Source organism: Carassius auratus, chromosome 36 (assembly GCF_003368295.1).
Source record: "Carassius auratus strain Wakin chromosome 36, ASM336829v1, whole genome shotgun sequence".
In the NCBI taxonomy this organism is placed as follows: Eukaryota; Metazoa; Chordata; class Actinopteri; order Cypriniformes; family Cyprinidae; genus Carassius; species Carassius auratus.
This window is the reverse complement of record NC_039278.1, coordinates 19,830,813-19,843,877: the sequence shown is the minus strand read 5'-3', so window position 1 is coordinate 19,843,877 and position 13,065 is coordinate 19,830,813. Positions and strand designations below refer to the sequence as shown.

The 13,065-nt window shown below is 33.0% G+C and overlaps 1 protein-coding gene across 1 annotated transcript in view; it reads left to right on the top strand.

The window, feature by feature from the left end:
* Positions 1-10,408, top strand: part of LOC113055576 (striatin-like) — a 33,914-nt gene extending 23,506 nt beyond the window's left edge. The window contains exons 9-18 of the mRNA XM_026221976.1: positions 641-784; positions 862-998; positions 2,010-2,185; positions 3,064-3,111; positions 3,194-3,315; positions 3,403-3,570; positions 4,908-5,054; positions 5,137-5,238; positions 5,700-5,786; positions 7,646-10,408. Of these exons, the coding sequence (XP_026077761.1) occupies positions 641-784; positions 862-998; positions 2,010-2,185; positions 3,064-3,111; positions 3,194-3,315; positions 3,403-3,570; positions 4,908-5,054; positions 5,137-5,238; positions 5,700-5,786; positions 7,646-7,815 (1,301 nt within the window). The 3' untranslated portion in view covers positions 7,816-10,408. The remainder of the gene's footprint in view (positions 1-640; positions 785-861; positions 999-2,009; positions 2,186-3,063; positions 3,112-3,193; positions 3,316-3,402; positions 3,571-4,907; positions 5,055-5,136; positions 5,239-5,699; positions 5,787-7,645) is intronic.
* The last annotated feature ends 2,657 nt before the right edge of the window (positions 10,409-13,065 follow it).

Below are 13,065 nucleotides of genomic sequence, written 5' to 3'. Positions count from 1 at the left end.
ATTTTCTCCTGGATTGGGAGATAAAATTCTAATTTAGACAGCAATTAAAACAACTTATTTTCATTTCTAATACAATTTTGTTTTACTTTTTATTTTATTTTATCTTTTGTAAAGTAAGTGAATTTGATTTTTTGAAGAAAAAAAAAGAAAAAAATGTAATATACATATTTATTTAAATATTTTGGTAAATTGTTAAAAGAAAATTTATTATTTGATATAATATAGTTATATAACTGTAACAGTGTTTATTATCTAAATGTAGAAAACGGCAGAAATTCTGATTTAGACGGCAATAAAATCAGCATCCTGTATCTCTATTTCTAATGTACTTTTTTTGTACTTTTGTAAAATAAAGTGAATCTGGTTTTTAAAATTTTGTGAAGATTTTGTGAAAATTGCTATCTAAATGTCTAATTATTAAAAGAAATAATACATTTAGCTATAATTTGATATGTGCAACTTTAACTTTTGTCTCACCTCAATAGATTTTTAGCTCTTCGTTTTAAAAAAGTTGTGCATCTCTGGTCTAGTAAAGCATAGACAGAGAAATGCTTGTTTTTACTGATTAGAAATGTTAAAAATAAAAGTCTTAGTCGAAGGTGGGCTGAATCTGTCCTGGGTTTGTTGTGGTGTGTTTCAGGGCCGAACCGCTGTAAGCTGCAGGATATGTTAGCGAACCTGCGAGACGCCGAGGATCTGTCGTCCATCCAGCCACCGGTGGCTCCTCCGGCCCGTCCCAGCTTGCCCCGCCTCAGTGACCCCCCGCTGGGACGCACCGATGAGGGTATGTGTGAGGCTCAGGCTCCGCTGCTGTGTGTGTGTGTGTGTGTGTGTGTGCTGACCTGTGTGTGTGTTTCACAGTGGAGGCGCTCACGTTCCCCCCGTCCTCGGGGAAGTCCTTCATCATGGGGACGGATGAGACGCTGGAGAGCGAGCTGGGTCTCGGAGAGCTGGCCGGACTCACCGTGGCCAACGAGGCCGAGAGTCTGTCCTACGACGTGAGTCCACACCAGAAACACACTCATTACTGCAGACCAGATACACATGAACGGGACAAAACTGACACGTTATTCATTTCAGGTAGTGGCCATCGCAACATCTCTGACTTTTGTTTAAAGTTGAAGTACTACAATAAAAATAAAATAAAATAACTAAAGAAAATAGCAAAAAAACTGAATTACAAAAATTTTTATCTATTTCAAAATATTAAGAAAAAACTGTTATTTTGTTATTTTTATAATATATATTGTATGTTATAATATATATAAAAAAAAAAAAAAAAATTTTGCTGTCATTTTAATTTAAGTTTAAATAAATACTTAAATTTAGTTAAATAGATTTTAATTTAAAAAGCAAACGTATTTCAGCTTGTTGCAAAGGCAAGAGTTCTTATTTTTGTTGAAATACAAAAAAAAAAAATTATAAAAAAAAATTAAAAGCTAACAACAAAAATAGTAAAAAATAAATGTTTAAAATGAAAAAAAATAATAATTACATTTAATTAAAAAATAAAATGAAAACTAAAATATACTACTAAAATATTTCAAAATATTATCATTAAATTTTAGTTCTCTTGTTATTTTGTTTTTATTTAGTTTCTCATAAATAAAGACAAAACTAAGTCGAAACGTTTATTGTAATGGGTTTATGGGATCATTGTTAGTTTGTTAAAAATGTTAAACTTTTACCAGATTTATGATGTTTATAATTAATCATAATGAAAGCGGTTAGATGATATTTTATTTTATTTTAGTTCATGTTTAAGTTTAATGGTTTTAGTTGTAATTGTAATTAACTGTAAAATCACTGTGGTGCTCGGCCAAAACTATTTAAGCAAAACATTATTAATATTTTAATTAAGTGAATCTATGTTTGCAGCTGCGATATGCTGGTTTACATATGTATATATATAATCTGATCGAGTAGTCAGAAATTGTTGGTGAAATGAGAGCTGGTATTAATTCGAGTGTAGATGTACTGTATTTGTGAATGTTTCCTGTTTTTCTCAGATCACTAATAATAAAGACGCCCTGCGGAAGACGTGGAACCCCAAGTTCACGCTCAGGAACCACTTTGATTCGATCCGTGGTCTTGCGTTTCACCCCATCGAGCCGGTTCTGATCACCGCGTCTGAAGATCACACGCTCAAGATGTGGAACCTGCAGAAAACTGCTCCGGCCAAGAAGTGGGAGGAGCTTGATTCATATTTTAAACTAGATTTTATTTCTAAACTTTGTTTTCATTCAAAAAAATGGTTTTTAATTTTGTTGTTGTTGTTGTTTTTATGTGCTTTTGTAATTTAAAAAAATTATATATATTGAATTTAAACATTCATATTTACAGTATATCAGTTTTTCATTAATGAATTTATTTTTATTTCAGTATTTGTTTACTTTTTATTAGTTTTTTTTTTTTTTAATATTACTATTTAAGTAAAAAAAAAGAATTCTGTTTTCAGGTTTTTAATAGATTTTATATATAAATATATATATATATATATATATATATTAAATTTAGGTTTCATTTTTTTTATTTCACTTTTACTTTAGGTTTTCATCCGTTTTTTTAAACTGAATATACTATTCAATTTTTAAATTTTTTAAAAATATATTGCTATTTAGTTATGATTTATTTTATTTGCGTTTTATTTAAAGTTTTTATAATTTTCACTAATTTATTTTTTAGGTTTTTATTATGATTTTAAATATTATTAATATTTAATTATTTTTTATTTATTTTATTTCCAGTAAGAAATTTCAGTGCTTAAATTTAAAATTCAGCGTTTTTATTTCAGTTTTTTTTTTTAAATCATTATTATTTATATTTCAGTTTCATTATCAGTTGTTTATTTTGGCCTATTTATTTTAATAGTACTATTTATGTGTCATTTGTTTTTATTTGTGTTTCAGTAGTTAGTAATCACAGTGCCTCAGCTTATAATAAATGATAAATAGAGACTTTGTCCTTTGATCTTTATTTAATAAATGTGTCGGATGATGATGATATCCTGTGGGTCGGTGTGACGGGTGGATGATGATGATGTTGTTGTTGTTGTTGTTTCAGGTGCGCTGCTCTGGATGTGGAGCCCATCTACACGTTCAGGGCTCACAGGTGCGTGTGAATCCGGTTCAGATCTCTTTAGCAGGATAAACCAGCAGCTGTGTGATGTGGTTTCTGTCTGGTGTGGTGTCAGGGGTCCGGTTCTGTGTGTGGTGATGAGCTCCAGCGGTGAGCAGTGTTTCAGCGGCGGTCTGGACGCGTCCATCCAGTGCTGGAACACACCGAGCCCCAACATCGATCCGTACGACTCGTACGGTGCGTCCCTGATCCGCTGCAGACGCCAGTGAGTCTCTCTGTGTGTGTGTGTGTGTGTGTGACGGTGTGTGTCTGTGTCTGCTGCAGAGCCGTCGGTGCTGCGGGGGGCTCTCTCCGGACACACAGATGCAGTCTGGGGTTTGGTGTACAGCTCGGCTCATCACAGACTGCTGTCGTGTTCTGCTGACGGGACGGTGAGGCTCTGGAGCGCAGCAGATCCTGCCCCCGCCCTCGCCGTCTTCAACCAGGACAGAGGTACTGACCACACACACACACACACACACACACACACACAGCACTTTACAATCTGAAGGAGCTTTAGTTTGTGTAAAGAGTGATTTACCACACATCTGTTTACAAAAATGTTGTACTTTTTCGTAAAAGTTACAGAATGAGACCACAGGGCAGTTTACAAAAAAAATATTTTATTTAATATTTTAATTTATAATTTGTAATATTTTGTTTGTTTTATGAAGTGACTCCAAAATCAGTCTTAAAATCAGTTTACAAAATGTATTTTATTTTATTTGGGGTTTTTTTATGAATGAAGGATTTTATTACTTAATGATTTAGGGGATTGGTTCATATTTTAAACTAGATTTTATTTCAAAACTTTCTTTTCAATTAAATTTAGTTTTTTTTTTTTGTAATTGTATGTGCTTTTTAAAAAAAAATTTTTTATATAAATTTAAGTTATACAGTGTTTACACTATATCATTTTTTTATTTTTTTATTTATTTGTATATCAGTATTTACGTTTTTAGTAGTTTTTTAAATATTACTATTTAGTTTTAACTTTTTTTATTATTCAGTTTTTAGTTTTTTATGTATTACCATTTAGGTTAATTTTTTTTTTTTTGGCTTATTTATATTTATATATATATTGTGCGTGTGTATATATAGATAGATAGATATTTTTATATGTAATATTTTTATATATAATTTGTAATATTTAGTGTTTCATGTTGACCTCAATAATGAGTCTTAAAAAGCTAAAGAATGTTTTAACGCACATCATTTTACAAAATTGATTTCATTGTTTTTTATTTTTTTATGATTGAATGATCCTTTTTGGTGTTTTATTACTTTATTAATGGTGATGGTTAAATGATTTCAGCATCTTCTCTGACTGTATTCACAGTACAAATAAATATATATATATTTTTATTTTATTCAAGAAATATATTTTAGCATTGAAATAGACCTCCAAAATATTTTGCTACAGATGCAAACAATTTAATTAATTAATTGAAACATTTAACTATTCATTTAAATAATGTTTTACTTGTTACAATGTTGTTGTTGTTGTTGTTTTGGGATGAACACCTACAGGCATGTTTTTTTAGGAGCTGTGCATGCTTTTTTGATTAATATTTTACCAACTACAAATATTTTAAATAAATTAACTACTTACATTATTTTTTTGATGAACAAACCCCAAAATAATAGTCTTGCCAAACAAAAACAAAAAAGACAATTTACTGCACATAAAATTAAATAACTTTTTCGAGTTTAGGAATTGTTTGGTTGTTCATGATTATTCTGTCCAGGTGATTTCAGCTGTGAGTGACTGATGTCCTTGTGTTGTGCAGAGCTGGGCGTCCCGTCGTCGCTGGATCTGGTCTGCAGTGATCCGGCTCACATGGTCACATCCTTCACTAACGGCCGCACGGGGATCTTCAACATGGAGACACGACAGCTGGTGCTGGAGCTGGAGTCGCGAGCCGCCGGAGAACCCGGTACTTCACCTACACCACCTTTATCATTATAGACTGGAGCAGTCCCATGATGCTCTCTGACCTTGATGTGTTTGATGTTCAGATGCACCGTGTCAGATTAATAAAGTGCTCAGTCACCCGACGCTTCCCATCAGCATCACAGCACAGGAGGACCGACACATCCGCTTCTACGACAACAACACAGGTGACTCTTTCAACCACTGATGCGTTTATTTGATCAAAAACATAGTATTAAATTGTGAAATATTATTGGAATTTAAAGAGTGAATCTGTGTTAAAGTGTAATGTATTTCTGTGATGCTCCGCTGTATTTTCAGCATCATTCCTCCAGTCTTCAGTGTCACATGATCGTTGTGATATGATATTCATCGTGCTGCACAATATTTTTGTGGATTTTTTCAGGATTCACAGATGAACAGAAAGTTCAAAAGAACAGCATTTATTTGAAACGGAAATCTTGTTACATTATAAATGCCTTTACTGTCACTTTTGATCAATTTAATGCATCACTGATCTATAGAAGTATTAATTTATTTTATAAAAACAGATAAAAAAAACATGTAAGACCCAAAACATATAAGAGACTTAAAAACATTAGAATGTTATTGTTTCTGTTTGTATTAATATGTTTCTGTGTGTTCTCAGGCAAGTTGATTCACTCGATGGTGGCTCATCTGGAAGCGGTCACCAGTCTAGCGGTGGATCCCAACGGTCTCTATCTGATGTCTGGTAGTAAGTACTCCACAGCTTTACTCTACACAGCGATGCTGAACACTAATCGTGTTCTTTAATCAGGTCATAAATGGTTATGATTATGGTTTACATATAAACATATAAACACCTTAATTGTTCAGTTTATGGTGTGTGTGTGCATGTATGTTAATGTTTATGTTTTGTCTTCACGATTAGATGGAAAACCTGACAATTTTCTTGCATTTTCAGGTTTTTCTTATAATAATAATAATAAGTAGGGCCATGTTAATTTAATGCATTACTTGGAAAAAATTTGTTAACATTATTAATGCATTTAATAAGTTTTTTGAACGAATCGAGTCAATGTTCCTGTGTCATGGGTTCAGTTCCCAGGGAACACACATACTGGTAAATAAATGTATTGCCTGAATAAGTCGTAAGTAAGTCGCTTTGGATAAAAGCATCTGCGAAATACATAACTGTAAATGTAATGATTCAGTGACTCATTCATAAATGCAGTTACTTGCTTTGTTTCTGAATGAATCCCCGTTTTTGAACAAATTGGATGAGTCAGTGATTCAATGACTCATTCGTAAAGACAGTCGATGGCTAATGAATCACCTGTTTGAATGAATCGAGTGAGCCAATGATTCAGTGACTCATTCATAAAAACAGTCCCTTGCTTCATTTTTGAATGAATTTACATATTTGAACAGATGGAGTGAGTCTGTGATTCAATGACTCATAAATGCAGTCACTTGTTTAGTTTTTGAATGAATCCATATTTTTTACAAAAATAGCTGAGTCAGTGATTCAGAGACACATTCATAAAATCTGTTATTTGAACGAATTGAGTGAGTGAATGAATCAGTGACTCATTCATCAAGACGGTCACTTGCTTCAGTTGGGAATAAATCAGTCATTTGAACCAATCGAGTGAGCCAATGATTCAATTACTGTTTCATAAACAGTCACTTGCTGAATTTTTTAATTAATCTACATGTTTGAACAAATCGAGTGAGTCTGATTCAGTGACTCATCAATTGAGTGACTTGCTTTGTGATTGTGATTCAGTGACTCTTTCAAAAAAACAAAGACAGTGACTGGCTCATGAATCAGCTGTTTTAATGAATCGAGTGAGCCAATGATTCAGTGACTCATTCATAAAAACAGTCCCTTGCTTCATTTTTGAATGAATCCATATATTTGAACAGATGGAGTGAGTCTGTGATTCAATGACTCATAAATGCAGTGATTCAGAGTCAGTGATTCAGCGACACATTCATGAAACATAAATCTGCTATTTGAACGAATTGAGTGAGTGAATGAATCATTGAATGAATCACTTGCTTCATTTTTTAATTAATCTACATATTTGAACAAATCGAGTGAGTCTGATTCAGTGACTCATTAATGCAGCGACTTGCTTTGTTTCTGAATGAATCCGCATTTTTAAACAAATTGGCTGAGTCAGTGATTCAGTGTCTCATTCGTAAAGACAGTCACTGGCTCATGAATCAGCTGTTTTAATGAATCGAGTGAGTAAATGATTCAGTGACTCATTCATAAAAACACTCACTTCATTTTTCAATTGATCTACATATTTGAACAAATCGAGTGAGTCAGTGATTCAGAGACACATTCATATACCGTATAAATCTGTTATTTGAGCGAACTGAGTGAGTGAATGAATCAGTGACTCATTTATCAAGACTGAATGAATCAGTCGTTTGAACAAATCAATTGAATGAATCACTCATTAACACAGTTGAATCCACGCCATCTACTGGTGGTTTATATTTCAATAATAATTTAAAAAAGCGTTATTGTATATATTTCTGAAATGTTTTACTGTTTTGTAATATCTGTTTGATGAGCGGATGTTGATTGTGTCTCAGGTCACGACTGCTCGGTGCGTCTCTGGAACATGGAGAGCAAGACGTGCATCCAGGAGTTCACGGCTCACAGGAAGAAGTTCGACGAGTCCATCAACGACGTGGCGTTCCATCCCACCAAGTGCTACATCGGCAGCGCGGGAGCCGACGCCCTCGCCAAAGTCTTCGTATGACCTTCGACCTCCGACCGAAACTGCCTCCACAAACTCCTGCGCGGTGAGGCCTGAACACGGACAGGAAGGCCGAGACCGTGACCTCTGCTCTGATGAACCGGGCAGGCCTGGGTGCTCGAGGGGAAGTCGACACACACGGAGGAACATCTCCGTTCAGCCTCACAGGAAGTTGGGTGCTTCCCACACTTCTATAGTTTTTCCTTGAGTTTCTCTTCTCCTCCTCCATCTCTGGTTTTCCCGTCTAGCGTTCGCTCCTTTTAAAACGACGTGCCTTTTGTTTCAAAACGTGGATTTTCTTCGACGGAAAACGAACCCCGTCGATGTTTCAAACTCATTAAATGCATCATATTATTCGGATGGAAAGTTAAGCTCGGTTACGTTTCTCACGCAAGGTCCAAATCCTAAACCAATACGGACGAAATGCATTGAATTAAAAGACTCAAATTGAATGCTTCTCATGTCTAAATCGAATTGTACATAATATAACATAAAAATAACTCTTGCAGCTCAGACAAAGTACTAAATTTCTACATGTTTGTGTTCAAAGTCATCTCAACGCAGTGATGTTGAGACAAAATCTCAATCATTTGACTAGATTTAGAGCCGTTTCTGAATATTCGTTGAACTTCGTCAAAGTGATAATGCGCGAAAGTCTTATAATAGTGTTGCAGTTTTTGACAAGCTGTACTCATAACAGTACAACGATTCAGAAGTCTATATTTGTCTGAGATCTGTATGTTTATTTATTTTTAAGGCCTTGTTTTGCCTGTAATGCCAAATGCATTAGGATTTAGCTTCAGGAAGGGACGAGCGGTTGTAGTTAAACATCACATCGCTCACTCATCCCTTCTCTTTTAGGTGAAAATGATTTGAAATCTATTTTATATGTGATCTTTTGAAGCGGATACTAGTGTTTTTTTTATCATTTTATGGTTGCAAATAGACCGAAACCCGAGGTTCCTGCAGGTCGAGGATTTTTATTTAAAACTCTTCTGGTTTATTTGAATTTGTCTGTGATTACTTGAACTGTGTGTGTGTGTGTGTGTGTGTGTGTGTGCTTTTATTGGGAATTGTTTGCTTTTAACTGATGACATGAGCACTACAAGTCGAGCGAAGTGTTTGTGTGTTTGATTCAGGGCTGTGAAAAGTGTTGCGAGTTCGCTTATCTACCAAATGATAAAGGACTAGTTTAGACAAACACGAAGAAATAAAGTAATCGCGAGATTTTTTTCTGCCACATTTTTTTTTTACGTTATTACGATTTTTTATCAGAATTTTTATTTTATATCAAACAATTTGGGCATTCAGGTTGTGAGATCTAAAATCGTGAGATAAAACGCGATCTTCTGTTGCGAAAGTTAAAAACGGATTGCGATTAAATTGCCATAAGTCGCAATTACCTCTTACGTTTTTTTATTATTATTATTCTGTGGCCAAAAAAATACAAAAAACTTTTGTGAATTTTCAAAAAATTCTGAGTTTGTATTATTTGTTTATATTCGAATTGCGAGATAAAAAATTTAAAATTACCATTTTAGTTTTTTTTTCTGTGAATTGTAAAATGTAAATTCGAAATTCTAAGAAAAAAATTCAGAATTGCATGATGTAATTTAGAATTGTGTGGAAAATTGCGAAATTATATCCTGCAATTCTTCATTTCTATATTACGAATATATATTAAACTCATAATTGCAACAAAACTCGCAATTCTGCGAAAACAAATCTGAATTGTGAATTTACATCTCACAAGTTTATACCTCACAAATAAGACTTTTTTTCTCAGAAATCTGAGTTTCTATTTTAATTGTGAGTTTGAAAGTTAGAATTATATATATATATATTCCATTGCGAAAACGTCCTTCCATACAAATCCATGACTTTCTGCGTAAAACACCGCGATGAATGTCTGAGCTGCTCTTTTACATTTCCTGCAGTGTTTTAAATCTGAGGCGCCCTTGACGTTAAGCTCGTGCACAGACGACTGATGGGGTTGATAGGGAACAGCGTGCGTGTTTTCGTACTAGTAAATATATTTTTTAATTTCGTTAATTTTGGTGCGTATTAATTTTAGATATATAAGAAAGAATCTCAGTTTGTATAGTTTTAAAGTATTGATCAACAATCTATTTATGAACCAGAATACAGTGTATATTAACTTGCGAAGCTAACAGTGAAGATTAACCAATATTTGAGATACTAGTCGCGCAGGAGAGATTAGTTTGCGCCACCTGCTGGTCAGAGATGGGAACTCGGCTACTGAAGATACTGAAGTGCTATTAATTAACGCGATTTGATTTTTTGGTTACTGATCAATTGACGTGCTTACCGGAAACAACAGATTATTCGAAAGGGAATGTTGATGCGATGTGATTGGACGAGCGGACGGTGACATCACGATGGGACGTACTTTTAACCCTTTGGTTGTATAGAGAGAGTTTGGAAAGATTGTGTTAATAAATGCTATACTCCTCTTGTACATATTTTATCATTGATATTACAGTTTATTCTTGATTTCTTGTTGTATTCTCCTTTTTTCCCCTTCAGATGGACATTTATCAATATAATACAATAATAAAAAATATGTTGTATTTCATTTGTGTTTGGTTTTTCTGTTTGATAGTTTTTCCTTTTACGGGTTACTGAAAATGCCGTTAAACTCCACAAACAAAACAAGCCCTGCAAATGAATAAAAACACATATTATAGAGACACTTCTTACTTAATGGTATTAAATAATTAGTTAATTGCATTTAATATACTATTATTGCGATAAACAATGCAATTGGTTCGTAAAAGGTGTTTTTGTGCTTGCCTGGCTTGAGTTTTTTGTTGCATTTGCACAGTTCTGACCAGCCGGAGTCGTTTCGAATCAGTGAATTATTTGGCAAAGCAATTTGTTCAATTGACTCAAATGATTCGGTTCGCCCATCACGAGTCCACAGATGAAGGGGACAGATGCTGTCGCAGTAGTTCAGTTCAGCCACCAGATGGTGCTGCAGGACACATTTGAAACTACTAAACTTTTAACTAAAAGCAATTAATGCCAGAAATAATTTATATATACTAATAGTAGTAGTAGTAATAATATATTTTATTTATGTTTTTTTTCTTTATATTTTATATATCTCATCTCTTCTAAGGGCTACATATATATATATAATGCATAATTTTGATATAATATTAATAGTAATTATTATTTATTTCTTTTTATATCTTATTAAAAAAAACATATTTGAATGAGAGCCTTTGTAAAATACCACCATATAAAAGTTTGGGGTCAGTATTTATGATTTTTTATTAATACTTTTATTCATCAAGGATGCATTAAATTTATCAAAAGTGACTAAATTTACAAACATTTATGTTACAAATGATTTCTAAAGATCATGTGACACTGAAGACTGGAGGAATGATGCTGAAAATACAGCGGAGCATCACAGAAATACATTACACTTTAACACAGATTCACATAAAAAAACAGCTGTTTTACATCATAATATTTCACAATTTTACTGTACAATCTAATTGCTGGTTAACATTAGTTAATGCACTGTGAATTAATATTAACAATGAACGACTGTATTTTTATGAACTAACATTAACAAAGATTAATAAATGATGTAATGTATTGTTCATTGTTTGATCATGTTAGTTGATACATTAATGGAACCTATTGTAAAGTTTAACCAAATTATTGTTGTATTCTCAGTTTTTTTTTCTTTGGACATTTATGATTTTGATACAGTTTAAAAGCCTACATTTGTGAGTGTATTAGATTTTAAATAATTTAAGTAATTTTAATAGAGCAATTTATCTGTATTGGCTTCAGTGTCCCATAATTTTTCTGAAATATGATATACTTTAATTTGTGATCCAGTAAATTTTGAAAAAAATTGTACTCAAAAAAAAAAAAACCCTTCCACAAGAATGTTAAATTGATTTTTTTTTAAAGATAGTAAACTCAATTATATTGTAAAATGCAAGAAATTATATTTTCAAAGAGAATATATATATATATTTCTTTATTGAATTAAAACCTTACTGATCCCAAACTTTTGACAGGCAGTGTATATATTTGTATTTTTACATTGATTTATTTATGCTGTTGTTCTCAATTTGTATGTCTGGTTATTCTTGTGAGTTAGTTTGTCTAACAGTTAGGTTAAAGTTAGAAGGAAAAAAAAGTAAATAAAAAATGAAGGTTTAAAAATAAAAAATATTTAGTGGTTGTTGGTTGTCATGATTCCAATACACGCCCATGTTTTTTCTGCAACATACTTTGGTTAAAACTCCTCAATGGTCATGTAAATCAACACCCTTTTACCTTGTCACAACAGTTCTGTTAACATTTTGCTGTTTCAGTGCGTGTCTCTTTAAATGATAATGAGCTCTGCTCGCCCCGCCCCTCTTTTCCGTTACATCAAAAACCAAACGAATTCACTGCATCCTCAGTGGCTCTATGTTATGTTCACTTTTCCCTCCAGCTACAAAACACCTGCATTGATTATGAGGACAACACAACTGGCTGAGGGTGGAGATATGCTAATACAGGGACCGCTCATCAGCGGCGGTGGGCGGGGCCTGAGCAATATGACGTCACACCACTCATAAAATCAAAATGCTTGATAATTGAGACTGTTTTCAATTAGAAGTTTTTGGGGATTATAAAAAGAAGTGAATAGATTTATATGACTGTAGGGCGGGTGTTTCCACACACTCATTTATATGTTTATAAACACCATGTAAAGGTGAATTTTGCATCTGATCGAGATAATTCAGCTGAACCTCATAAGAGAATGACATCATTAGAGTTAGTGAATTACATTTAAATTTTGCATGAACACTTTTATTGTCATGTAAATGCAAGACAATTCTTAATTTCAGTTTTTTGGTGATATTAAATCACTGACTCGACACTAAAGCTGCAGGAATGGAAAGAGAAACATCAAATTACAGAACCTCATAAAAGACACGTAAGAAGAAAATGCCCAACAATCACAAAACAGTCAAATCTGAGATAACACTTTCATTAATGTCATCTATTAATGAGCAATAAGTTAGGTATCAGTTCTGATCAATTAAATAAAATTACAGTCATGGAAAAGAAAAACTTATAATACATATGATAAATATTGAATATTATTAACTAATAATTACATAAAGAAATGCATTATGCATAAAGGCTTTAAGTGTTATAAATTTTTTTAGCTACTCTTAAAAATACTTAAATAAAAAATACTTAAGTAACTCT